The sequence below is a fragment of the Nesoenas mayeri genome, assembly GCF_963082525.1.
Source record: "Nesoenas mayeri genome assembly, chromosome: 2".
Lineage (NCBI taxonomy): Eukaryota > Metazoa > Chordata > Aves > Columbiformes > Columbidae > Nesoenas > Nesoenas mayeri.
The window spans coordinates 15010565-15037762 of NC_137543.1; the positions used below are offsets into that span (position 1 = coordinate 15010565).

The 27198-nt window shown below is 38.4% G+C and overlaps 1 protein-coding gene across 1 annotated transcript in view; it reads right to left on the bottom strand.

Moving 5' to 3' along the window:
• Window positions 1–1395: 1395 nt before the first annotated feature.
• MTBP (MDM2 binding protein) overlaps window positions 1396–27198 on the bottom strand; it is a gene marked incomplete at both ends in the record, with an annotated part of 29725 nt that continues 3922 nt past the window's right edge. The window contains 16 exons of the mRNA XM_080340404.1: window positions 1396–1431; window positions 3777–3842; window positions 6509–6622; window positions 7727–7973; window positions 9212–9478; window positions 13713–13808; window positions 15310–15465; window positions 16786–16879; window positions 17253–17417; window positions 19197–19310; window positions 20442–20615; window positions 21328–21445; window positions 22821–22893; window positions 24472–24566; window positions 25364–25498; window positions 26070–26187. Coding sequence (XP_080196530.1) covers window positions 1396–1431; window positions 3777–3842; window positions 6509–6622; window positions 7727–7973; window positions 9212–9478; window positions 13713–13808; window positions 15310–15465; window positions 16786–16879; window positions 17253–17417; window positions 19197–19310; window positions 20442–20615; window positions 21328–21445; window positions 22821–22893; window positions 24472–24566; window positions 25364–25498; window positions 26070–26187 — 2068 coding nt within the window. The remainder of the gene's footprint in view (window positions 1432–3776; window positions 3843–6508; window positions 6623–7726; window positions 7974–9211; window positions 9479–13712; window positions 13809–15309; window positions 15466–16785; window positions 16880–17252; window positions 17418–19196; window positions 19311–20441; window positions 20616–21327; window positions 21446–22820; window positions 22894–24471; window positions 24567–25363; window positions 25499–26069; window positions 26188–27198) is intronic.

Here is a 27198-nt window from a genome sequence, read left to right on the forward strand (position 1 = left end):
GCAAGACGCCTGTTGTAGTCACTAGAGCCCATTGTCGCAGTACAGCAGCTCCAGCTTCACGGTTCAAACAAGCGCACACCCACCTAGAAAAGGTCTTGTAGAGTTCAGGAGAACCATGCACATCGGAACAAATGAACAGAAGAGCTAAATGTGAGATCATGTTAGACAAAAAAAACCCACCTCCTTAGGGCTTGGCTTTACACAGAACAGAATTACTCGAAGAATAACATCACAAAATCAGGAAGGCTCTTTAGAAAATGAGTAGATTTTACAGTATTAAGTCTAACCTACACATGGTTTAGTTCAATTTCTTTTTCATGATATTGAATTTCATTGCTTAACTAATTATCCCTTCAGGAGAATTATAGCAAACAATAAGACTGTATCGCTATCATTTTTAATCATGTTAGTTTATATGATGAATAGGAAATCCTTACTCTGTGAAATATATTTGTTGTGGTAGGAACTCCTCATCTCAACATAATACTAACTTGAATAATTACACTAGCGCAAGCCACGTCCATGCTTGAGACTTAAGCAAGCTGAGGCTGAATTTAGTATTTTACTATCCTTGCAACTCGGGTAGAAATTCTTCTTTCCATTACATTTCATCATAATATGGCAGCTCTTTCACAGCTCTTACAACCACTACTGCCATCAGTTCGATTTTCTCCTTCCCCATGACAAAAAATCTCCAAACTCTGTTATGACTTGTTTCTAAGGAGTGTTAAAAAGAGTAAAGTGCAATTATACCGGAAATTCAGCTTGTAAAACAATGATCCTTTCTTTAATGGGACTTTGCATCAGGTTTCAAGAGACGCTTTTTTCCTTTCTTATACTACAACATAAACATAATTAGAATTTGAGTCACAATTATCTCTGCTTTTACCTGCAGAATAGGAACTGTTCTTAATTATTCTATAAAATGTCAACGGTCAACACTGTAAATAGCTGTTAACACAACAGCAAGTAATAATAAAAAGAACAGAGGTCTTCACACAAAAAGGTGAAACAAAGTAGTTTTGTTATTAAAATTAAATCTGATGGGGTTTTTTATTCACATTAAAAACAAATATACTGGTTAAAAATCATACAAAGCTTTATCAAACCAAGTCGTCCATACTCCTTTTAACAATGAAACATAATAAATATGCATATAAAATAAAACCTTTTTTTCATTTGAATTTTTTAAAAAATTAAAACTTTCCATATAAAAAGTTTCAAAACATGCTATGACGCTTGAGAATTAAGTCCATATAATTACAATGACCAAAGTCCTTCCGGTGTATAGATATGTCTGTGCATGTGTTAGGCCATGTAATGTTTGTCTTACAAACAGAAGTGCTCTGTCTCGGCAGTTCCTGGGAACCTGGGAATAGCATCCATGCAGTAGCTCTACTTGCCAGTCTTCTCCAAAACCCACTCAATCACCTGGGAAAATAAATGAGAGAACAAATGATTTATTTAACTCCAGTTCTTGAAAGCAATTTAAGAACATCTCATACACTTCATAAATTCTTTCTTTATCACCACATGTGTAGCACCCCTAAGAACGTCATCTACACATCTTTTAAACCCCTCCAAGGACGGTGACTCCACGACTTCCCTGGGCAGCCTATTCCAGTGCCTGACAACTCTTTCTGTGATGAATTTTTTCCTAATAACCAATCTAAACCTCCCCTGGTGCAACTTGAAGCCATTTCCTCTTGTCCTATCACTTGCTACTTGGGAGAGGAAACCAACCCCCTCCTTGCTCCAACCTCCTTTCAGGTAGTTGTAGACAGTGATAAGGTCTCCCCTCAGCCTCCTTTTCTCCAGGCTGAACAGCCCCAGTTCCCTCAGCTGCTCCTCATCAGACTTGTGCTCCAGACCCCTCACCAGGTTCATTGCCCTTCTCTGAACTCTCTCCAGCACCTCAATGTCTTTCTTGTAGTGAGGGGCCCAAAACTGAACACAGGATTTGAGGTGCGGTCTCACCAGTGCTGAGTGCAGCAGGACGATCACTGCCCTGGTCCTGCTGGCCACACTATTCCTGATATAAGCCAGGATGCTGTTGGCCTTTTTGGCCACCTGGGCACACTGCTGGCTCATATTCAGCTGCTGTCACCAACACCCCCAGATCCCTTTCCCCCAGGCACTTTCCAGCCACTCTTCCCCGAGCCTGTAGCGCTGCCTGGGGTTGTTGTGACCCAAGTGCAGGATGTGGCACTTCGCCTTGTTGCACCTCATACAATTGGCCTCAGCTCAATGATCCAGCTCTTACAGATCCCTCTGCCTGGCCTTCCTGCCCTCCAGCAGATCAACACTCCCACCCAACTTGGTGTTGTCTGCAGACCCACTAAGGGTGCACTCAATGCCCTTGTCCAGATCACTGATAAAGAGACTAAACAGAACAATACTGAGCCCTGGGGAACACCACTCGTGACCGGCCGCCAACTTGATTTGATTCCGTTCACCACAAAAAGAATTGTACAGAATGCCTTGTTGTTAAAAAAAGGCATTTTTAGATCTCCCAAACTGGGCTACTTCACCCCACTCTCCCCATGTACTGGCAACAAGGTGCACACACCATGCTAAACAGCCAGTGCTTCCAGCACAAACTAAAGCCACAGAAGAAAGAATAAAGGATAATTTGTGCACTGCTGTATCTACCTGCTGTTATTACTGCTGTTTCCCAAACAGTGTCATTTTTCAGACCACTGACTAGTCCTGGGTGATTATATTTTTATTTTATAAGGTAGTTTCAAAGTATTTTCTAACACGAGGAGAGGTGGCCAGCTTAGGAGATCCCCTATTTGAATGTCTGTCTTGCCAACAGCAAACATATATAAAACTACCAATTGGTCTCTGCAGACAAAACTGGTGGTAAGAAACTGTATTGGCACAATATCCCAGTTCAACGTCAAACATCACAACCCATGTAGTTTTTGAACCCTTATGATCTGTAGGAAGCAATTCACAAGGGAACACAGAACAGAACACAACAAATACTGCTCTCGTAGAATAAATTATTTGGGGATGTAGCTTTTTTTTTTTTTTAAGAGTTTGGGTTTTCTTACTTAACTACCCCAGTCCAAATCCTTCCATCTAATTTATGATTTTGAAAACTGTACTGTAAATATGCATGAGATACATCTATATATTTAAAATCATGGAGTCACTTCAGCATGGTTTTCAGAATTTTAATCAAAGAGTTACTTAATTTCTGGAGGACAGGAGTATTTACTCCAGTCATTTGCTGTGTTACTGTTCACTAAGTCCCACCTTACACACAAATAAGCTTATCTAATATCCCTTGTGCTTACAGTTATTCCCAAGCTTAAAATTACTAATTTACATTGCTTCTTTTAAGAAATTTATTTCCTTTTATAGATACCTTTATTGCTTCCTAACATTTGAAAAAAAAGGTTATTTCCTTCAACACAAGGAAAAAAGAATTCCCTAATGATCCTGGTTTCTCTCAAATGAAGAAAAGTCTCATCTCTCCTTTTTTTTCCAGTGATGTGGAAACATTTATCGCCTTCATTTCCATTTCTCACTGTGGCACATCATACTGGCAGCTATAACTAAAATACCATCTAAAACCTGAATATATGCAGCCAGAAATTTTGCCATGGGACTACTGATTGAAAGCTTTTGTGAAACCAGAGAGTGAAAGGAGATCCACAGCTAGAGGAATGGATCTCTTCATCTCTTAAAGCTGTGGACTAAACCATCCTACAGCCAAGCTACCACAGCTACATTTAGCCTTGGGTAGTTACAGGAACAAATCTTACCTGTTTAGCACTGTTATTTGCCGTTTTCTTCATTTCATCAAGAAGTCCTCTCGAAGTTTTAAGATCCTAAATATGAAACACAAAGCCACAGAAATTAGCAAACTCATATGGTCAGTCTAATTTCGATTATAAGAGCCCTAAAAACCATTAGGGGTGTTACCTTTTAGAACCTTGTTCAGAACCACAGATTTTACTTTTTCTATAAAAAAAGAAATAATCTAAATCTATTCCAAGGGGTTGCAGCTTCCACTACAGCAGCCCAAACCCAGTACACTCAAGTGTGCGACTGAGCCACGCTTTTCCTAACCTTCCACATACTTCCAGATTTTGCTTTTCTTCAATCCTGTTATTCAAAGTCCTTACAGTCTTGATTGAAATCTTATTTCTCTATAAGGACAGAAATCAACTGTGTGCTTAGACTGCAATACAAGAAATGAGAGAAAGAAATGAGTGCAAGAAAGTAAAAACCTAGAATGTCTTGTCTCTTTTGCAGTCCGATTAGCCCAACCTAATCCACTCTCCGGAAAAAAGGCTAGCACATAACTTGCCTAAAGAAAAAGAAAGACTAAGAAAATGCTTTTACTGCTTGTCTCCAAAGGAAAATGATACCTATGGTATCACGATTCTGGAGCACACAGCACAGAAAAGGATTCAAAAGGCTCCTACAGACTTGGGGATGCAAGACAGTTCAGGAGAACAAAATCCTGCTACATTTCTCTCTGGATCAGTGTTCCAAAGGCCAGGAGCACGGCAGCACTCCACCTTTTGCTCTTCAGTGTGGAAGGGAACCATGAACCCCTCTGATTTGCCTTACTCACTCACGCCTACATAAAATCTTTGTGATTTTGCATCAGAAGTTCTTCCTTCAGGGCATATTTCAGGGAGATTTTGGGAGCATTTACAGAACGACCGTGCAACTGTGTTCTAATCATTTAAGAAGTTGGTGCTCATCAGCAAGATGTTCTAATTGTCTCTGCAAACATTCAGCCCTCTTCGATTGCAACTTCATTTAGCTTAAATCACCTTTACTGAAGTTGACTAAACTGAGTTAGTTCACAAACACTGATAGGCTGAACGCCTGCAAATGAACAGAAACAGCGGCTCGGCATGTGAGCAATAGCTTTTAAACACCCTGTACTGTAATTTAACTTGATTTTGTGCTCAGACTAAATAACGTGGGCTCAAGCACTGACTCACAATGTCTCCTGGGTATTGTGCACAGAATTCTCATCTCCTCTTAATAATGAGGTTGATGCAATTCTACATGGTGCTGCTAAGTCAGTATGTCTTAAATAGTTGTGCACATTCACAATGCATTTACAAGGACTTTTGTGACCATGTCAGGGTATGTGTGGCGTCTTTCAGGAGACCGGTGCTGTTTAACATCTGTCAGTGACATGGACAGTGGGATCAAGGGCACGCTCAGCAAGTTTGCCAATGACAGCAAGCTGAGTGGTGCAGTTGACACACTGGAGGGAAGGGATGTTGTCCAGAGGGACCTGAATAGGTTTGAGAGGTGGGTCCATGTGAACCTCATGAAGTTCAACAAGGCCAAGTGCAAGGTCCTACGGTCCTATACCTGGGTCAGGCCAATTCCAAGCAAATATACAGGCTGGGCAGAGAATGGATTGAGAGCAGCCCTGAGGAGAAGGACTTGGGTGTGTTGGTTGACAGGAAGTTCAACATGACCTGGCTGTGTGCTCTTGCATCCCAGAAAGCCAACTGTATCTTGGGTTGCATCAAAAGGAGCATAACCAGCAGGTCGGGGAGGTGATTCTGCCCCCTCTGCTCTGCTCTGGTGAGATCCCACCTGCAGTGCTGTATCCAGCTCTGGGGCCCAAACCATAAGAAGGACATGGACCTGCTGGAGAGGGGCCAGAGGATGCCACAAGGATGATCAGAAGACTGGAGCACCTCTCCTGTGAGAACAGGCTGAGAGAGTTTGGGTTGATCAGCCTGGAGAACAGAAGGCTCTGGGAAGACCTTACAGCAGCCTTCCACTACCTAAAGGGAACCTCCAAGGAAGCTCGAGAGGGAATTTTTACAAGGGCATGTAGTGATAGGACAAGGCATAATGGCTTTAAACTGAAAGAGAGGAGATGTAGCTTAGATATAAGGAAGAAATTCTTCATCATGAGGGTGGTGAGGCACTGGAACAGGCTGCACAGAGAAGCTGTGGATGCCCCATCCCTGGGAGTGTTCAAGGTCAGGCTGGATGGGGCTTTGAGCAACCTGGTCTAGTGGAAGGTGTCCCTGCCCATGGAAGGAGGTTGGAACTAGATGATCTTTAAGGTCCCTTCAAACCCAAACCATTCTGTGATCATATGAACTAGAATTTGTGAGTCGGTTGTGTAAGCCAAGAGCCTTAGAACAAGGGAGAAGCTGAGCTGTCACAGCTATGGCTGGCAGGTGGCTACAACAGTGAAGGAGGCAATATAGTAGAAGCATGACCTTACCTAACAGATCACTGCTTTTACATGTTATCTCACACAAAAGACTAGTGTTTTATGAGATTAAAGAAAAAAAAACAAAACACCAAAATATACTGTAAAACTAGCTTTTGCATTTGATAACAAGTCCAAAGGTTTATCTACACACTCTACAAGTGACTAATACACCACTAGGAAATATTAGCTTAATCAAGTCTGAATATCCCACAATTCATCTCAAGTTTTATTCTGAAATGGATTCACTTAACTAAGAACACCTGCAAGAGTGTGTCTTCTAGTTACCTTTAAGTAGAATTTTGATATCTCAAACAGACGCTGGCTGCAGGGTGCAAAGCACTTGTGGTCCTCTGCAATTCCATGTTTTTGAAGGGTCTTAGCAACCACCTCCTTCAGCATCTTGGAAACAATAAAAACACACTCGAAAGCTCATCCCAACTATAAGCATGAAAAATTGTCAAAGGGAAGGGGAAAAAATAAAACTAAAACCCATTATCTTTTTTGATCTTGCTTCTGTCTTTACTCTATTGGTCAAATGCCATCAACCCACTGACCAAATTTGGACAGTGTTATTTACCAATCTATTTCCATTTCTGTCATCTCAAATATTAAGGAAATGCTTACATGTCAAAGCAACATAAAAAAAATCAGTGAATATTCACATGGAGCTTGGAACATAAAAAAAAAAAAGGATAATGGCTTGGGTTTCCTCTTCTTCAAAATACTATTACATAGATATATATTCCTTTTCTTTATGTTGATATTCTCTTGAAAAACCCACATAAAAAAATAATTTAAAAAATATCAGATGCTACAGTCAGATTAGAAAATTTACTCTGACATTCTTTATATCAGATGTTTAAACTGTGCTTACTTGGGTCATCTCAACTTGCCTTTGACAGTACAACATCAACATTCACACAGTGTCCTCTCTAGTACTCTGAGATTAATTTAAAATTAGTATCATCAAGCCATAAACAGTTTTGTGTACTGTATTTTAAAAGTGGCAATCCTAATATATACAGCTATTAATTAAACATTACTGTATCAAAGTATTTAAATGTTATCTCAAGTAATGGACTTGTACAGCTACTGAAATATCTTTTTATTCCCAGAATAGCCTGTTCTTCCACAATGGCTTTGATCCTTCCAAAACAGATATTTCTTTGGTGTCCTTAGTTTTATAATAATTATCTACATTTCATAACTCCTATTCATTGATATCCATTCCCACATCTTTTATTCCTAGTTGTTATCTCTCTCAGCCTTAATTCCCTGAGTATAATACAATTCTCCTCACATACTTTTTCTCTCCTTGCTTCTTTAGCACTCTCCTCGATGCCTTCAGGATCCACTTACTCAAGTGAACAGAATGAAATTTAATAATAACAAATAGAGATGAAAACAGTTCCCTTTGAGTTAAAAAAAATTAAAAAAACTCAAGTCACATGGAAAGAAGTTAAGGAGATTCTTTTTCACAAAGCAAACAACATAAACCTTTACCCTTGTGTGTTTTTGAGATCTCGATTCCTTAGCTGGCTTTGAAGTATCAGATTCGGTTGCACTTGCACGACTTGCTGAGCCAACCTTAGCGATTACTTTTTGAGGCTGACCAGGCTGTTTCGATGGCATTGAAGCTAAAGAGACTGATCTTTCTGAGCGCTTCCTTGTCACAGCAACGGCATAGTGACTCCCACTACTCCCGCTTGCTTGAGAGAGGAGAGAATCTGTACTCCCAGATTTGGTCAGCCTAGAACAAAAAAAAAAAGAAGATAAAACAAACTTTTAGATTTGGTACTGACTCTTTAGGTGCCTTTGTTTCTGCTATAGAGGCAGAAACTGCTAAGTTAATAAATACTGCACATTCCTGCAAAAAGCATCTGAAAACAGCAGACAGGATTCTATTACGTAACATTTTTGTATCAGAACACCACTTTACTGACCGATTTGGTCTCCAACACGTAGTACCATTGCATCTCTGATTAACAAAGTCTAGAACCGAACTGAAAAAGTGAGATAACTAAGAAGGTAAACTCTTTGGAAGAAGGGATATTTTTGCATAGGCATCCTTCTAGATAGCCAGGAAGAGCAGAATTCACTTGTCTCCAGTCTCAGGATAATATAAAACTCATTTAAACTGTCTAATTTCTTTTGGCCCTACAGGAATGTCACAACTCACCTTTAACTTTGGGAAGTTGGGCATTACAATTCTACTGGAACATTGTAAGACTTGATCCTTCAACTGTAAGAGTGTTAGTAATTTTGCAACTCCAATTTATGAAGTGCTAAGTACAATCGCATCTTCTTTTCTAACTATTTAGGAAGCTCATAAAGATACAGTTATTCCTAAACCCATACTTCTGTTGAAGGCTTACTCTGATTAGATTGCAAGTTAAGACTGGAAAGAAGGAGGAAGTGAAGTATTACAGTAAAAAGTGAATTCAGAAGTAGTGTTACATAGCAGGTATTTTTTATTGATGCAAAGAGTTTGCATTTTCAGAGTGAGGATAAAGTACAAAGGGAAGTGTTAAAAACTAGACTTCCAGAAAAGATTTTAATAAACAAGGCTGACAATAAGTTTGAATCTTGGTAGGTCATCTTATACCAGCGGTTCTTTGGATCAGGAATTCAAGTATTCTGTTTGTACAGTGCTTGGCTTTCTAAACCTTTATTTGTGCTGCAACAGCACCGACAGTTTCGGTCTAGATGAGGCTGTCATCTTTTTCAAAGGCACTTGAGACTTTGCAAGATACAACCCCAAATCTCTTAAACAAAAGGTGTCTATGCTGCATGGTTTTGATTAATACAATGCTATCAACGACAGGTCACACTTGAGAAAAGAAATGAACTTACAGAAAAGGATTAAACAACTAGAACAGTAGTCTAGATAGCTTCACTAAAAACATTTCAAGATGAAAGAAAAGAATCATTTCACAAGAAACTACTCAAATCTTTCATGCTAGAGATTTCTTTTATTCAGTGCATTACCTTTTCTTGGGATAAAAGCAATCCAAGTCTTTTGATCGGCGTTTTAGCCTTGATGCCTCTGTTTTGAATTCACTTTGTAAAGACTCTCCATCGGGGACACTGCCAGGCTCCGACAAGACGGCGGGCGATGGGAGAGGGCTCAAGCCAACCGGCACAGGGCAGCACTCTTTGGTGCAAGTAGTCTGAGTTTCATAGCGAATAAGACGAGTTTGAAGTTCAGCATACCCCACGTCTCTCTCTAAGGCTCTTCTGTTATCTAGACAATATCTAAAATTGAAATTGGTAAGAAATCTGTGAGTGTCTCCTTCGTCACAATCAGAAAACAACAACAAACTAAAAACCCCCACCCAAAACCAAATAAACAAACAAAACCAGAACCATTTACTTTTGACTATCATATAATCTCCAAAACTTTTTTTGTTTGGACTGGTATATTGTTCTGAAATATACCTTAAAACATCCCAGTAAATTAATACATGCCTGATGGATTTAGCTATTTTTAGTCTACTGACAACGAAGAAGCTGAATCATATACTACCCTGTTTCCTCCCAAAATAGGACCAACCCTGAAAATAAGCCCTAGCATGATTTTTCAGGATGTTCAAAATGGAAGCCCTACTCCAAAAATAAGCCCTAGTTACAGTACATTAAAAAGTCAATTTAAATAGTGACCAGGCAGCTATACATGTAAAAAAGTACTAAGTCTTGGAACAAAAATTAATCTAAGACCTTGTCTTATTTTCAGGGAAACAGGTTATTTTTATGTTTTTTTCTCTCTGGTCTTACAAGTAAGATTTCCATGGACATTAGCACAATTTTTTCCTTGAACAATAAGTGATAGATTAAAATGCTGACAAAGAATTTTTTGCTCCTTATAGTCAGCTCTGTGTTACATTTGTATCATCAGTCTGTCTATTTATGTTACCCTCGTTAACATGCTAACCACCATGATATACTAATAAAACAGCAACGAGGTCAGCTCTGAACCCAAATACATGGTGAACCCAGCACACTACAATAGATACAATATCTTTAGACCTCAGACCTTGCAGCACAACTTTGAGACTCGGAAACTATTATGTTATTATATATAAAATGATGCACTCTAATATGATAATATGGTCATACAACATGCCTCAGTTTCTTCCTGGGAGAATAAAACTTTCCCAGTCAAACAAAGCCACCAAACCAAACAACCAACCCAGGGTTTCTTCAGTGCATGTGCCATAAGAGAACCACATAGGAAATGCCTGAAAAAAACATCTCAAGGTACAATATACACGATTTGCAAGTTACAAGTACTTCAGCAACCCCAAAATGGAACGATACTGTACTAATTTTAGGAAGAGCCAGGTTGTGCCAAAAACTAGGCTGCTGTGAGACTGTATTGAGTGTTAAGTATGAGGCAGATAGGGTACAGTAAGTGTTTTAAATGGTGTTTAGCATAGATTCTCTGCTAACCGCGCTCTTTGGAAATGCTGCCTTTAGCTTTGTCCGAGATAAGCACTGCTATGTGAGACATACACATTTTTCAAATGCTAAAAACACAAATGTGTCACTGAACAAGAACAAGCTTCCCAGCTCCCTATTGATTACAAAGAATAAGTGGTTTGATCAACAAAACCAAAAGAAGAAACTGCATTAAACACGGTGGAGCTGAAAGAGAACAGATGAACAGTGCAAACGCAGTGAAACATACACATGAGATTACAACAATACAAAACACATCTCAACTAACTTTTCTTTTGTGTAAATGATTTCCAAGATTCCTTGCAAGAGACCAATGTGTCATTGCCCAGTAACTGACATTGCCTCTACTAAGGGAAAGGCAGCAGCATTATCCAATATTATCCCAACCTGTTCCCAAGAAGCATTCCAAACAATAGGAGCTCTCTCTCAGCCCACCCTCCAAACTACTTAGCAATGTTTCCTATGCTTAGTAACTCTAGACATATTTTTCACTTTTATCTCTAACAGGGAGTCACGCTAAGTTGCTAGATCTGATTTTTCCACTTTCTTCAGAGTATTTTCATATTCAGGGAGAAATTCACCTTTTTAACAACAAACTGGTGAATCTATTTCTACAGCTGAGTAAGACTTTCCACTAGAAATAAATTCATTATCTGATAAGAGTGCATTCTCTTAACTTACAAAGTTCAAGGTATTTAATTTTCCTTATTTATATTCTCAGTCCCCTGAGTAATCACATCGCCTACAAAGATAAAAATGTTTTTATCTTTAGAAGTTAATTTGCTATTTTATTCAGTCTGCTTTAACGGCAATTCCTTTCTCTTTGCAACACAGGATTCAAGTGTTTGGCACAGGTTCATTACACCAGAAATTTGATTTAATCATAATTGCTACTCCTGGTTTTGTTGACAAGACTTAATTTCCAAATATAAATAGAGAAGCTATGCAGATGGAAACTGCAATCACAACTTCATGGTACAAAACACATCTGCTCCAAAAGACCATATGATACTCTTGCTACAATATATTCTGCTCGTACAGCTGTAGGTTCCCCACTTTCACACCAGTTTCTACCATCTCACTCCACTGCTTCCCTTCCTCACTGTGAGCACATTCCCCTTGTAACATTAATTTGTTGGGATCTCAAAGAATCATAGAATAGTCTGGGTTGGAAGGGACCTTCAAAGCTCATCCAGTCCAACCCTCCTGAAATGAGCAGGGACACCTTCAACCAGATCAGGTTGCTCAGAGCCCCATCCAGCCTGGCCTTGAATGTCTCCAGGGATGGGGCATCCACCACCTCTCTGGGCAACCTGGGCCAGAGTTTCACCACCCTCATTGAAAAAAAATTCTTCCTTTTGTCTGGCCTGAATCTTTTAGTTTAAAACCACTACTCCTGTCCTGTTGTATCATGCCCTTCGAAAAAGTCTGTCCCCATTCTTCTTATAAACTCTTTTTAAGTACAGAAAGGCTGCAATACGGTCCCCCTCAGAGCCTTCTCTTCTCCAGGCTGAACAACCCCAACTCTCTCAGCCTGTCCTCACAGCAGAGCTGTTCAGCCCTCTGACCATTTCTGTGGCTCCTCTGGCCCCTCTCCAACAGGTCCCTGTCTGTCCTGTGCTGAGGGCTCCAGCGCTGGACACAGGACTCCAGGTGGGGTCTCACCAGAGCGGAGCAGAGGGGCAGAATCACCTCCCTCCACCTGCTGGCCACACACTTTTTGATGCATCACAGGATACGATTTGCTTTCTGGGCTGCGAGTGGTCCAATCTTTCATCCACTATCTTCCTCCTCTCCACAACACTCAGGCCTCCCTGCGGTGTCCCCCTCTCATATTTTGCTCTGAGAAGGGGCAGCACAAGCCGTGCGGTGCCCCATTTGGACCCCCATGCACACTCCCTGCTGGGGCTGGGCAGGTCAGCGAGCTCCCACATATCAACAGACAAGGGCCAAGTACTTTCTTCCCACACCTGGGAGGACAGATCTGCATTTCTCCTGTCTACTCAGTTGACCGTCTCTGCCTTTTGTTACAAATCTAAAAAGACTAACGGGCTCATGAGTTACCACTTAGAAAAAGAGAAGAAACAAATAAATGAACAGATGAAATGACTGCTTCACTTCCCTCAAGAATATGGATAAAATTACCAAATATTAAACATAGGCTTAACCAAACTATTTCTCCAGTTGTTCGGAAAAAAATACCAGTAGTATCATTAGTCACATTCTGATAATCTGAAAATGCTATTTTAGGAGGAGGCAGAAATTTGCATGAACACCAAACTGCCTATGCTTGGTATCCACTGAATTTCTTAATATATACTGTGTTAAGATTAAGAGTCTGTGTACACAGAAGAGTTATGCTGAATTATCTCCTTTAGCATTTGTGTATGTCCTTTTCCTCTTCTCCTCAATGACAATATTTATCTTTTTCTAAATGATTTTTATACAGCTATGTTATATGACATTTTCCCATCTGTAGCTTTGATGAATAACTAATGCTGGCTGTCTGGAACTAAATACAGTCCTAACCACATAGACTCTTTTGAAGATTCTTACACTTGCCTGCTGGTGTTATCCTCAGGTTCCCTGAAAATACAGGTAGCTTCACAGCAGGCCTCATAAAACACATGACTATTAATCTGAAAGTCCCTGCAATTTAATATCAAAGTAGAAACTACGGGTGCAGTTCACTCACATGCTGCTCCGGGGACTTCATATGTACTAACAAACCCTTTTCCCCTTGCCACTTCTACTTCTGAATTAAAATTTTCAGAGACACTGTGAATAGCTAAAACAGTACAACTTAGAAAAAAAGAAAAAACTAAATGCTTTTACATTACAATCACGGCAGGAGTGTTGCAATTTAAACCCGTGAATAAAATAAAGGTATGAAAAGGAGAAGTGGCATGTGCAAAGGAAAAGGATACATAAAGTTTTCTATAATTAATGTTCATGTTGCTTGAAATGTTTCTAATTATACTTTGACCAGAAGCTAAAAACTAATTTGGGGAAAAGAAGGCAGGAGACTTACTCAAGTCCATGATAATGGCATCCAGCTGCTTTTTCAAAAGGCAAACCTCTGAGTTTCTGAGGAGTAAGCTCTGGTGTCAAAAAGAATGCGTTTTCACTGAAAGGAAAGAAAAAAAGAGATCTATTTTAACTAGTTACAGTCAGGATAAATTACACTTCCACAAGTCAGAAACAATTGCCTTGACACAGGAAGACCAAACCAGCATGTCTTGTAGCCAAGCCCCTGGGGTACAGCATCAATGGAAAATTAAATCTTTATTGAAGTGAGAATTTAAGTTCAACTAACTAATACCTGCTGAACTATTATTATTACAGAAGCCCTTAGATATTTCAACCAGTTTGGAGGTCACTGCTCCAAATAATTTATCAATAAAATGAGACAACTATAACCCCACTTCACAATGGGGCACCTGAGTAGTAGAATGAACCGAGAAGAACTGGGAATTGACGTCCCATTTCTCAACCCAGTGCTATAATCAGTGAATTCCTTCCTTTTAGCTTCAAGTTTTTGTCTCTCCTAACAGTCGTCTTTCCCAGGCTTCATAACTAACCACTTATCTCCTGTGATATTTGATTTCCAGCTAGTATCTCTCTGCAACTAAATCATATGGATGTATCTGAAATCATTTCAACAGAATAAGCTGTAGTAAGACAAAGAGCTTGCTGCCAGATCCTAGCATATCCTGTAAGGTCACAGCCCTGTTACTTCTAGAGAAGAGAAGCTGTCAAGATGTAGCAGTATCTGAAACTTACACATTGCTTCAAGTTTTATTCACAGGCTGTCTCTGCAACATTACCATTGGAAAAATTATCTAGGGAAAACACCTATCTAGCCAGATGGTCATTTAGAAAGACTGTCAGTCAAAACTCTAATCTATCAAAACTCTATCTAAGCTCAAACATGGAAAACAAGTGAAAACTCCTTTAATTCACTGGTCTCTCATAAAATCTCTTTTTTTTCCTTCTGTTGGTCAGGAAAATGTTCGGGTAAATAGTCACTGTGCTTGAACATCTACTGTGCAAAGCTGCCGATTACAATTTAGTGATGGATTTTCATAGGTTTTCTGGTTTCTCTTCAGATGAAGAGGAATACATACATACAGTGTAAGTCATTGGCAGACATTGTAGCCTCCAAGCTTTATTTACTAGCATCTTGTTTTTGTCTTTATACTTCCCTTAGGTAGTCAAGATCTCTGAGTATTATGAGACTCACATTAAGGTTTCATCATAATTATATACATATAATTTATCATAATAATTGACAGAAATCCAAGCAAACTGGGCAAATCACATAAGACAAGTGAGAGGAATGCTGGGCCAGGGTGACATGAGACAGATACAGTTAAATGGGCTCAGTTAGCCCTTTTTACACTTTAGTTTTCTTCTTAGTTAGTCTCCTCTCCACTGAATGAAAGAAATCACACCAATAAAATTAAAGTTGTGCCACAGAACAGGCACGTGATGCAAGGATGTTGCAAGTTACAAACTCACATGCAGTTAGGCCATTTTGAGACTCTAATTCAGTCGTTATTCCCAGTCCCCCACACCAGTTCTGAGCGTGGTCTTCAGCGGTTTGAACACGCTGGATTCATACATACCGTTTGGGAATCTGTAGTGGCTGAAGATCCCCTACGGGCAGCCCTTCTGGTGTGAAATATTTCAGTAATTCTTTAGCATCGAGCAATGTCAGCGACTCCCGTTGGCTGTCTTTGTGCCCCAGCAACTGCTCAGATGAACATGCAAACATAGAAACTCTGAAAAAAAGGAAAAGAAAGACCAAAGATTTTTTTTTTCTTTTCAATGCAATAATCTTGTGGTATTAAAAAAAAAATTTAAAAAAAATCACTGCTAGTCTGAAGCAATTAAATGTATTTCCAAAGTTGCTCCTTGGGAACATTTACACAAATGCTCATGATAAACTATACTTGATGCAAATTCTCTACCATCCAACTTAAGTAATTTCTTCGAGATTTTATATTTTAGTTTTGAAATACAACATGGGAAGTACATTATTCATCCCTTTTCTCCATTTATGGACCTGTAAGATCAAAAACTAATCCCTGTTAAAAAAAGTATAACAAAGTTCTCTCTTTGCTACTGTTAAGCAACACGCTGTACACTGATACAGGATAAGTGGAAGATAACCAGTTCAGAATACTATGAAATAAACATTAACTGACTATGAAAAACAAAGGCCGCTCAGGAAGCTTTTTAAAAGCTGATTAAAAGGAAGAACTTTATTTGCTATAATTATTAGTTTTTGTTTCTTGAACAGCACCACCACTACCCAACAGAAAGCAGAGATCTAATGTGAGAATTTCTGACATGCAGAACTCCAATCTAGGCCATGGGCAACCACAGTATTTGCAAGACAAAAATGAGATGAAACTAACTAAGAAAAAGGCAGTTGGACACCTGGCTCTGACGGTCTGTCAGTGAAAATGCTAGAGATCCAGCAAAGACCATTAAGTTTTATATAAAGCGTGAGCTAAATTGAAATCAAAAGGCTGTATTGATAAAAAGGTCTACAGGTTTCACTTAAACAGCACTGAAGGAAAAACAAAACTAAATATAAATTCCAAACATAAAGCCAATAGGATCTTCTACTTTAAAATTACATGAGACCTGATACTGCAAGAGTACCATGAGTCCCGACTGTATGAGGGGACTAGAAACATGCTGACAAAAACTGTTGTACTATCTTTATTATTTATGCCCCAGAGCATATTTGGATTAAAAAACAACAACAACAAAAAACACAACAAAAAAGAAGCTTTTATATGTTTTTCTACTAATTTCCAGTAGTGCCATTTTGGTAATTAGTTTTGGAACTGTTTTAGCCAACTTTCAGCTACATTTTGTCAATGAAAATCAAAACAATGCTACTTTAAATGCCAAAAAAATACACCTTTGGAAACCGACAGAAACTTAATTTTAGCCTCAAGCAATGTTTCCTCTGAAAGATTATCAATATATTTGAAAACAGTTTGCAAAACGGCTGTCAACACATACAGTTCCTTGAGAGTGATGTTCAATGGCCACTACAAAGAAAACCTCCAGTATTTGACCATTACCTCATTTTTTGTTTGCTTTTTTCAAAGTTTTCCAAATTCTGAAGAACATGTCTTTCTGGCCACTCCAATGGATTTGGCTCCATTAAATCAGATTCTGCAAGAAATATATGGTGGATAACCCTTAACAGAAGTAAAGAATCTTTTTTTTAAAGAAATATAAATATGTACATATACTGCGTTGTGTACATACATTCCATTATATATATGTATATAAATATAAGGAAAATATGCCTTGTGCTGTGATCAGAAATGTTTTCTGCATTTTTTTCGTCAAGGAAAATAAAGGATATAGCTAATGAGGGCGTCATTTCAGATTACAAAAAAGCCTAGAAAGCGACTTCTTATTTTTCCTTCTAATTTCTCCTCTTTTGGTAAAAGATTGTCCTTCTTTTAGTAAAAAATTGACAACAGGCATGAAAATAGATCAAAGAGAATAAGCAGTGTAATTTCTAAATAACAATACTTACCAGAAGTCACAGTGCGTGACGCAGTTTCATTGGCATCCTTCTGTGGAACAGCTTTAGAAAAACTACTGTTGCATTGGTCCAAAATACATTCTCTTGTAAGTTCTAACAAATTTTTGAACTCATCAGTAGAAATAACTGGAGGCTGCTTGGTCAATTCCTTTCTCTCTATAAAAGGAAGGAGAAAAAAAGAGAAGCTACTGCACCTGCTGAGTAACAAAGAATAACTGGACCCTGTTAAAAACCAATCAAACAAAAAAAGCCTCACCTCAAAACAATAAAACAAGTAAGTGAACTTGATACTTGCTATTGTACCTTAAGCAAGGCATGGGTGGCTTGTTTCACAGACAAGTGAAAAACCTAGAAGAGGGAACAGCTGAAATCATATGTGAATCACCTTTTTAGAGTCCTGTATATGTGCATTTTTTAGTACATCAGAGTTTGAATCCTGCAGAGATGAACACCTGGACTTGCTAAGCGAAGCTCCAGCCTCCAGAGCTTCCTCCCCACCTATTTTTTTACTGTCATACTGATGGTTTGTTCCAGTCTCTTTGGTCAGAATATCAAGGGTCAGGTAATTCTGATATGATTTAGGATGACTAGCAAAGCCCAACTGCTCCTATTCAGTCTTCATCCTAACAGAAATGAGTCACTCACAGAATCACAGAATGTTAGGGATTGGAAGGGACCTCGAAAGATCATCCAGTCCAATCCCCCTGCCGGAGCAGGAACACCCAGATGAGGTTACACAGGAAGGTGTCCAGACGGGTTTTGAATATCTCCAGAGTAGGAGACTCCACAATCCCCCTGGGCAGCCTGTTCCAGTGTCTGTCACCCTCACTGAGAAGAACTTTCTTCTCTAATTTAGAGTGGAACCTCTTGTGTTCCAGTTTGAACCCATTACCACTTGTCCTGTCATTGGTTGTCACCGAGAAGAGCCTGGCTCCATCCTCACGGCACTCACACTGTATATATTTGTAAACATTAATAAGGTCACCCCTCAGTCTCCTCTTCTCCAAGCTAAAGAGCCCCAGCTCCCTCAGCCTTTCCTCATACGGGAGATGCTCCACTCTCTTCATCATCTTTGTTGCCCTAACTCAAAACAAACACTCACTCAAAACAAACTCAAACAGGAGCTCTAAGGCAGCCCCAAGCTCAGGGTTCAAGCAGAGAGGAATCTGAGAACGACAGCAAGTTGACAGGGGTGGGGAGTAGAAGACAAGACTATGAGCAGAAATCTTATTTCCTTTAAGCTGGTTTTCCATTATAGATAATACACCTAAATTATCTACGCAGTATGCCATTTTCAATAATCTAGACAATCGCTCAGAAGCGTTTGTTGTTTTAATTGAGTCTCTTTGAGCAATGGGCTTAGACAGAAATAATCAGGACAGTCAAATGTATTCCTCTGCCAAGTCATGAAAATTTACAGAGGATGACCTTTCAGTTATTATTATGAATGATGTATCATGATAAATGTAACAAATCTCCAATGCATACTTCTTCTCTGCTGTTTAAGACTTTTGCAAGAAGCGATAAAACAAAATAACTAAACAAACAAAACATAAAACAGGATTCTTGGTTTTGTAGAAGGCACTTCCAGCAGTTGACTTTTTGGGGGAAAAAAAGGATTAGAAAAACAAAGAACAAACACAGAGAAAAAGTTAATTACCACAGAATTATTCCAAAATTATGCTCAAACTTTCAGAGTATTAGTGTAACAAACACCAACCAACTTTAAGTTCAGCATTCCCTTTTCCTCAATATTTAAAAGTGATTATCTGACATACAAACATGGATATATTACAAAAAGTTTCCTTTTAAAGGTTCACTTTTTTCTTCACAAAGTGACCAACTCACCTGTAAGGTGAGCTGTCACATTCAGTCAGAAATAAAGACCTTTTAAACACTGTTTTGAGAACTACCAGTGTTCCCCCCATTACTTACTGAGATATTCCTTCAAGGCAAACACTTGGAGACGAGACAGTTTCTTTTCTCGCTGTACAATCTCCTCTCCACAAAAATGTGGCAGAGACTTGATAAAATCAGCAATAGGAAAGCCTATACAGATTAGGAGAAATCTATGATTAAGATTTGCTCATATGACTTTGGAGACACCAACTCATCACTTCTTAAAAGAAGACATGAACACAGTAGATGTATAAATTTCATATTCGAAGGAAATAACCAGGCTTTCAAAATATGGCTATTAAATAAATAAATAAATAAATTACAATTTAATTAAGACACCAGGGGGTAACTTGGAATAGATGTCTGACCAGTACACTTGAATTTCTGTACAAAAGCAATATACCGACAACACAATTAACGTGACTGATGTTTGAAGAAGGTAAAATGATCCTAATTTTAATACCAGGAAAGAAAAGTTTCCTTACAATGTATGGTCAAGGACTTTCAGTCTTCTGATACCGTACTAATGGGATTTTAATTAGGACAAATGGTAAGCAGTCAGTCGTAATGCACACGGATTTATTTTGATAATAAGGAAATTAGAGGATAAGACATGGGTCACTGTGCTCTTTTTCTTTGTCAGTGTTATTGAGAGTACCTACACAATAGCAGAGTTATCTAGTATGTGTAGTTGTAACAGGATGGCTAAGATACATGTCTACACGAATGCTCTTACCTAGAGGAGCAGTTGATCACCTGCTGGCCCATATCCTAACCACCCTGCAGTAATACGGAGATCTGAAGACATGACCATGAAATTCAGCTTGCCTGTTGGACTTGTGGGTTTTATTTTAAATCCTCAGTGAAACAGGCTTGCCAACAGAGAATTGCCTAGATTTTAGGCATGGGCTGGCCAGTCTTTATAACAACAATATATGCTTTTTAAAATTTAAGTTTTTGCAAATCTGATTTCCATTAATATCACCTGGATGGCCCTGTACATTAAAACATTTACAATTAATCAGGGTTATGAAAAATGACTGACAACTTTACGTAGTTGATTTAAAAAAATATGGCGGTAGTAAATTCTGTGAATAAATAATTATGTATTATTTTATCAATTTGACAAAATATTGCTAAAAGAATAGAGATCTTCATAAAAATGTAATGTCCCCTTTTGTTATCTTCCTTTTAACACGGACTGGAAAGAAGGGGCACATAAATTTTAGTAGCATTTGCTTGCATTCAGATACTCTCAAATAAATACGTAATAACTCTTACTTGATTCTGTTTCTTCTGCTTTTGCCTTTAGCTTTCCATTTACTGCAGCAAGAGCGGCCGTACCATTGATCTGGTTAGCTGAATGAATCAAGGTTGCTTTACATCCTCCAGAGCCATTGCCTTGTAGCAGGAAATAATATCGGCAAGATTCTCCTTTCAGTTCAATTTCTGGAGCTTAAAAAACACCAGGACACAACTATGAAATACCTTCAGGAAAGCAGCTTTTAAATAAGCTATAATCCACCATCGAAATTTTGTCATTTGCTGTCTTCTGTGAGAAATCTTACTAACATCTTTTTAGGACACACACTAACTACAGCTGCTATTTGCCCCTTAAAAAGCTACATACTGAAGAGCATGCAAAATAAATGAGATACAGCAGCAAAGATGAGTGTGACAGCTCTCAGGTGAATGGAGGCATCCAGCATTTCCTGATGTCCTGTATTTTCCTAGGAAGAGGTTGAAGTTCAGTCAAAGTGCACTGAAGAACCTCTGGAAATGCTGAAGCAAGCAGGGAAGCACCTAAGTGAAACACTGGATTTCTTCTCCTTGCGCACAGACTGTACAATCACCTTAAAAAGGTGTGTGGGAGCTGGATCTTAGCTGAGAGACAGAACACAGAAACGGTTTAAAGGAGATGCGCTGTTTCCTTAAAGCTTGCCATGATGTTATTATCAGTCTTCCTCTACAACAAGTCTGCATAGCTGAACTCACGTTCACCAAAACCTTTTGCATCAATGAAGATTACAATTACTGACTTAACTTCATTGGAGAAAAAACGGCATCTCTAATGTATACAAAACCCCACCATATATATGTATACATACCTACACATATAGACATAACCACAACAAAATATACCTGTAGTTATCTTCCATTCACCTACCAGTAATGACCTTGGGTTTTCGAGCCATATATTCCTTCCATTTCTTGGTACTCAGTTGGGCAGGCGATGGGATCACCACATTGCTTACATTACATGGCAATGTAAATAATGCTCCCACCTAAATAATGAGAGCAGATACAATACATGAAATATTGCTGAAACCTATTTTACATTTCATTCTTGAAATAATGATTTGGCATTATTTCAAATGTACTTAAATTTAAGAAAAATATCTTTATTTAACACTTCTTTCAGTCACATCCACTGAGAACATCATTTGACATAGAAGCTGTAAAAATAGTGCTTAATTTTTGCTCCAGTTGAGAGATCATCAACTGCTCAATTTCTATTCTGTACATAAAAAGGTATTTGTTACCTATTGCATGTCTTTCAATAATCCGGCTAAAAGCCCTTCTGTAGTATCCAGAATGAAAAGAGAATTCAAATATATAATTTTCAAAAATGGAATAATGGAATAATTGGCATCAGCAACTCTGCATTCCCTTGAAAATCGTTATATTGAAAAAATATTCAATTCAACATGTGCAGACTCTAAAACGTATCCTGAGAATGTGTTTTAACTGGCTTTTTCTTTAAAAGAACTAGTAGAGGTGCAAGCTCTTTGATTGTAAAAGATTTTTGACCAAATGGTCAGTATCCTCATGTAAAATGAAAATTACTTGGGATATTTACCAATATAAACCTATTCCAAAAGATATTTTTTTGTACAGTATTAGAAAAAGGACTCATTTCTTGTCTGGCTAAGCCTAATGGAGAATGGATTGGCAGGGGAGGAAAAAGTTACTAAAAATTTAAATAACAAGTTGAAGAGGAAACATACAGCCTGATAATGGGAAACCATCTCCATAATAAAGAGAGAACATAAGTTATTCATTATAACTATACCAGCATTTACACATTGCAGGATCTGTTTTGACTGGCATAGATTTTACCAACACTAAAAAAAACTCTCCTATATAAGCATACATCCATCACCTTAAACATTCAGGAAAAACATCTTCAAACTAATATGGTGGCTATGAATAAACACACTATCATTCCAAGGATGGCGTAGGGGGGAAGCTGGCTTGTAAATGTTTCAAGAAGTCTTCTCTTCTCCAAAATCAGAGCATGTGCATGCAAAATAAAAAAGCTTACCACTTCAGACTAGCTAGACACATTTTGTAGGCCACACACATGCTAAAATTTGCTGAGTTAGGACAGTAAAGAAATTATCTGTCAAGATAGGATTAAAAGTTACAAAATGTTTTAGGAGATTGAAACTTAGCTAAGATAAAAACACCAAGACCAGCCAGTGGGCTTACAAATTGTCAGGACCTGTATAGCATGCACCTTTAAAAGCCAAATTTGCATTTGAACTAAATATTGAAGGAGCTTACACAGAAACTAGGTTTAAAAATATTATTCTTGCATCTTTTATGAGCAATATACAAATAATCTTCTTTTCTACTACATCTAAATGAAGTGTTTACCTTCTCAGAGAGAGAAGAAATCTGGTCCAGAAGCAGTGTAGATGTCTTCTTGATGTTCTTTCTTGACAGGCATCTGCACAGAACAGTTTAAGGAACCTCATCTTCACAAAAAAAAAAAATGCATCTCAATTTTACAGATCATGTTACCATCATATTTAAATAAAGACTGTGAGTGCCTAATATTTGATACTCATAGACTCAAAAGCAGTTAGGGTTTGAAGAGACCTTAAAGATCATCTAGTTCCAACCCCCCTGCCATGGGCAGAGACACCTTCCACTAGACTAGGTTGCTCAAAGCCCCATCCAGCCTGCCATTGAACATTCCCAGGGATGGGGCATCCACAGCTTCTCTGTGCAGCCTGTTCCAGTGCCTCACCACTCTGATGGTGAAGAATTTCTTCCTCATATCTAACTACATCTCCCCTCTTTCAGTTTAAAGCCATTATGCCTTGTCCTATCACTACATGCCCTTGTAAAATGTCCCTCTCCAGCTTTCTTGGAGGTTCCCTTTAGGTAGTGGAAGGCTGCTGTAAGGTCTTCCCAGAGCCTTCTGTTCTCCAGGCTGAACAACCCCAACTCTCTCAGCCTGTCCTCACAGGAGAGGTGCTTCAGCCTTCTGATCATATTCAAGGCCTCCTTTGGACTTGCTCCAACAGGACATGTCCTTCTTATGGTGTGGGCCCCAGAGCTGGATACAGCACTGCAGGTGGGGTCTCCCCAGAGCAGAGCAGAGGGGCAGAATCACCTCCCCTGACCTGCCGGTTATGATCCTTTTGATGCAACCCAAGATACAGTTGGCTTTCTGGGGTGCAAGAGCACACAGCCAGGTCATGTTGAGCTTCCTGTCAACCAACACACCCAAGTCCTTCTCCTCAGGGCTGCTCCCAATCCATTCTCAGCCCAGCCTATTTGCTTGGAATTGGCCTGATCCAGGTGTAGGACCTTGCACTTGGCCTTGTTGAACTTCATGAGCTTTGCATGGACCCACCTCTCAAGGTCCCTCTGGACGACATCCCTTCCCTCCAGTGTGTCAGCTGCACCACTCAGCTTGCTGTCATTGGCAGACTTGCTGAGGGCACCCTTGATCCCACTGTCCATGTCGCTGACAGATGTTAAACAGCGCTGGTCCCAGTAGCGACCCCCAAGGAATGCCACTCATCACTGGTCTCCACTTGGACATCAAGTCCAGTACTATTTACTACTACATGCATAACAATACATATATTGAGAGCAGTGTTACTACTACGTACTCCAGTACCACAAAATACATGGAAATCACCTTTCCAGGCAAAAGTACAGTTGGAAATGTTATATGATGAAATACATCACTAATTAAAATACATTAATGAGTAGGGCTTGGGGTTTTTTAAACTTACGTAGTAGCAAATATTTCTCTATCCTTTCCTCATAAATAGCATACTCCCCAACAACGTATATGTGCAATAAGATGAAAAATAGCTGGTTATTGTTAGGATAATTTAAATTTCAGCATTATAATATCCAGTTGTAAAGAATCACTATGACAATTTTGGCAGACTAGAATGCAATGTGCCCTTGCCAATCCTCAGGTATTGTTTGCATGGGTAGATCCTGATTGCTTGCTTTTTGCTATAGACAATGTCTATTAATTCGGATCCTTAAAAAAGGATACAGCTCGAATTCCAGATCTGATATAAAAAAGGAAGGTAGATCAGAGAGCACCACCATCTGCAAAAATTCTAGTGCAGGACCATAGTAATGAAAAACCTGAAAAGAGACCAAATAAAAAAAAATCTGTAACAATATTTATGATGTTATCTCAGTGCAACTTTTTCAAGTGTTTTGCTGGAGGCACTTGCCTTACAAGTACTTTTGAAAAGAGGTATAGAGGACTATGAAGAGAAAAATATTACATAATGCCATATCAAACATAATTACATAAAAAACAAGGAAAGTATTTAATTCTTTTTAATAAAACTTACTTTCTATAATGTCAAACGTGCATCAAATGGGTTGTAACTCCTATCCAAATTCAAAGAAAAATAAAATCTACCAAGAACAGACAAATGAAATCAAACTGTACATATCTTAACAGTGAAAATAATAATCTCTTGACTGATATCAGTTTTCATGAACATCCATTTTTGTGTTTATCAACAAATATGATTCTGGAGTTCCCATCAAACCTCTAGTTCCAGTGGAAATCATGAAAAAGCAACAGTAATTTAAACACCAATAAACAACAACCTTTTAGAATTAATTAGAAAAAGTTATATAAATACAGAATTTAGAATTCATAAATAACATATTTTGAGTACTAAGACTGAACAAAGTCTCAATTTTTACTTGTGCTTGGTAGAACATTCCTAAGAATAAATACGAAATTTTAAGGACCTGTTTTGAGAAGACACATGAACAAAGAAGTATTCTTCAATCTTATGCAATCATTACTTCTAAGGTTTAATTTTCAATTCTGACTAAGGTTTTTCCAATTACAAATTTTCTCTGGTAAGTAAAAGACATGAATTCTAGTGGCTCAAAGAAAGATCAAGAATAATACTTGCCTCTGGCAAAGCATCAGTATTCCTTGATTGTCGCTCTTTTTTAACAGCAAAGCAAGAACTTAAATGTGAAGTGCTGAATGTCTTTGCTGAAGTGCTCTTCATAGAAAATTCTGGAAACCTAACTTCTGATCCAAACTGGAAAAAAAATAAGACAATAAACATGTCAAAAGAAAGAAAAAAATCATTTATCTTCACCAAGTTACATGTAGTATTATTTTAAACTATTAGTGTTATATTTCTTTCCAGCAGATCTGTAAAACTAGGTAAAAATATTAGACTTAGGTATAGATTACTATATCCAGAACTTTAACAATGAAAATGTCTTTCACAATTACAAAGCTATCAGTCTTTTCAGAAACATTAGACATGTGCTTGCAACAATGACCTAAGAAGTTACATGGTTGTTCTGTATCTATCATAAACCACTATCTAATTTTGAACAAGAAGTTCTAAGGCAAATACTTCAGTGAAAAGCACCTGGATTTCTGAAATTCAAATCTCAATGCCTTGATCTCATTTCTTCTTTCGTCATGCTAAAACCCAAGTTGCTCCCCCATCCACTCAGATATGTTGCACATTAATTCTTGGAATTACATTGTCAAAACCAAATTGGGCTTAAAACATAAAATGCACTGTACAATACATACTTTAAATGATGTACATAGATGCATTTAAAAAAATAACCATAGCTGAAAAACTATTTTACCTTTCTTTCCCAGATCTGAATCTTTCCTCTCCAGAGTTCTTTTAAATCAATAATATTCGTGACGTTATCTGAAGATACTAAGTCTGCTGACAAGTAGTCTGCAATCTTTTGCCAGCTACTGTAAGAATAAGGAAGAATGAATCTTACTGAATTTACTATTACAAATCAACATGGAGTGTAATCTACCTGTTACCTCTTAACACTGAAATACTCTTGTGTATGTTAAGGCAGACATATATAGCTGTATATTTCACAAAGTACAAGATATTATAGAATTGCTGCTACAGGCTCTGTAAACAAAGTTGTTCGTATCTTCCATGAACATGACAACAAAGAACTTTGTCAGCTATCACATAAGAGCAGCCACGGGCAGCTGCAGGCACACTGCAGTACGGCTGGGTGCAAGAAGCTGGAGCAAAGTGAAGTAACCACCACCACCCATCAAGATGGTTTGAAGGTACTGCCTTGGAAGTAGAGCTATGACTGCAGATTACCCACATTCAACACCACCAGCCAGTATCTGTGGGTCCTACTGGCAGTCTGTCCTCTATGAGAAATCAGCGCCATCAGCAGAACAGGAAAAATAAGTGAGAGAACCTTCATCAGAGAAATGGGATGCCCAAATGCCTCACTCCACAGAAAAGACAGCAGAAAAATGTATTCGATCTAAGGCTGGCTACACAGGAGGATATCAATGAGCACTGAGATCAAGTGCTCACAGAAGTCACTGCAGTAATTTTATCATCCTCCATACACTTTAGGAAGTACTACATGGTAGATATACTGCTTATTGTATACAAGAACTAAGTATTCAGCTTTTAAATTTTAAACAGTTTTATTAAGTTAGGATTAAGCTTAACCACACATTCTGTGAAGCAGAGCTCCCTTAAATGTAATACCACAGGTAATATAAAGTTCAAGTAAAACCAGCAGAGTTACATCTTAATTTAAAAAAAACCTGGAAAACTGCAATCAATACAAGTTATTATATAGCACAGTAAATCCTCAAAACAAAGCATACACATAAGCCACTGGTGATAGAAGGGAAAGAGAAAATATTTACCTTCTGCTCTCACAGATACAGGAACTTCAGAGGGCTCACTTTTTTGTCTGCCACTCTGATTAGGGC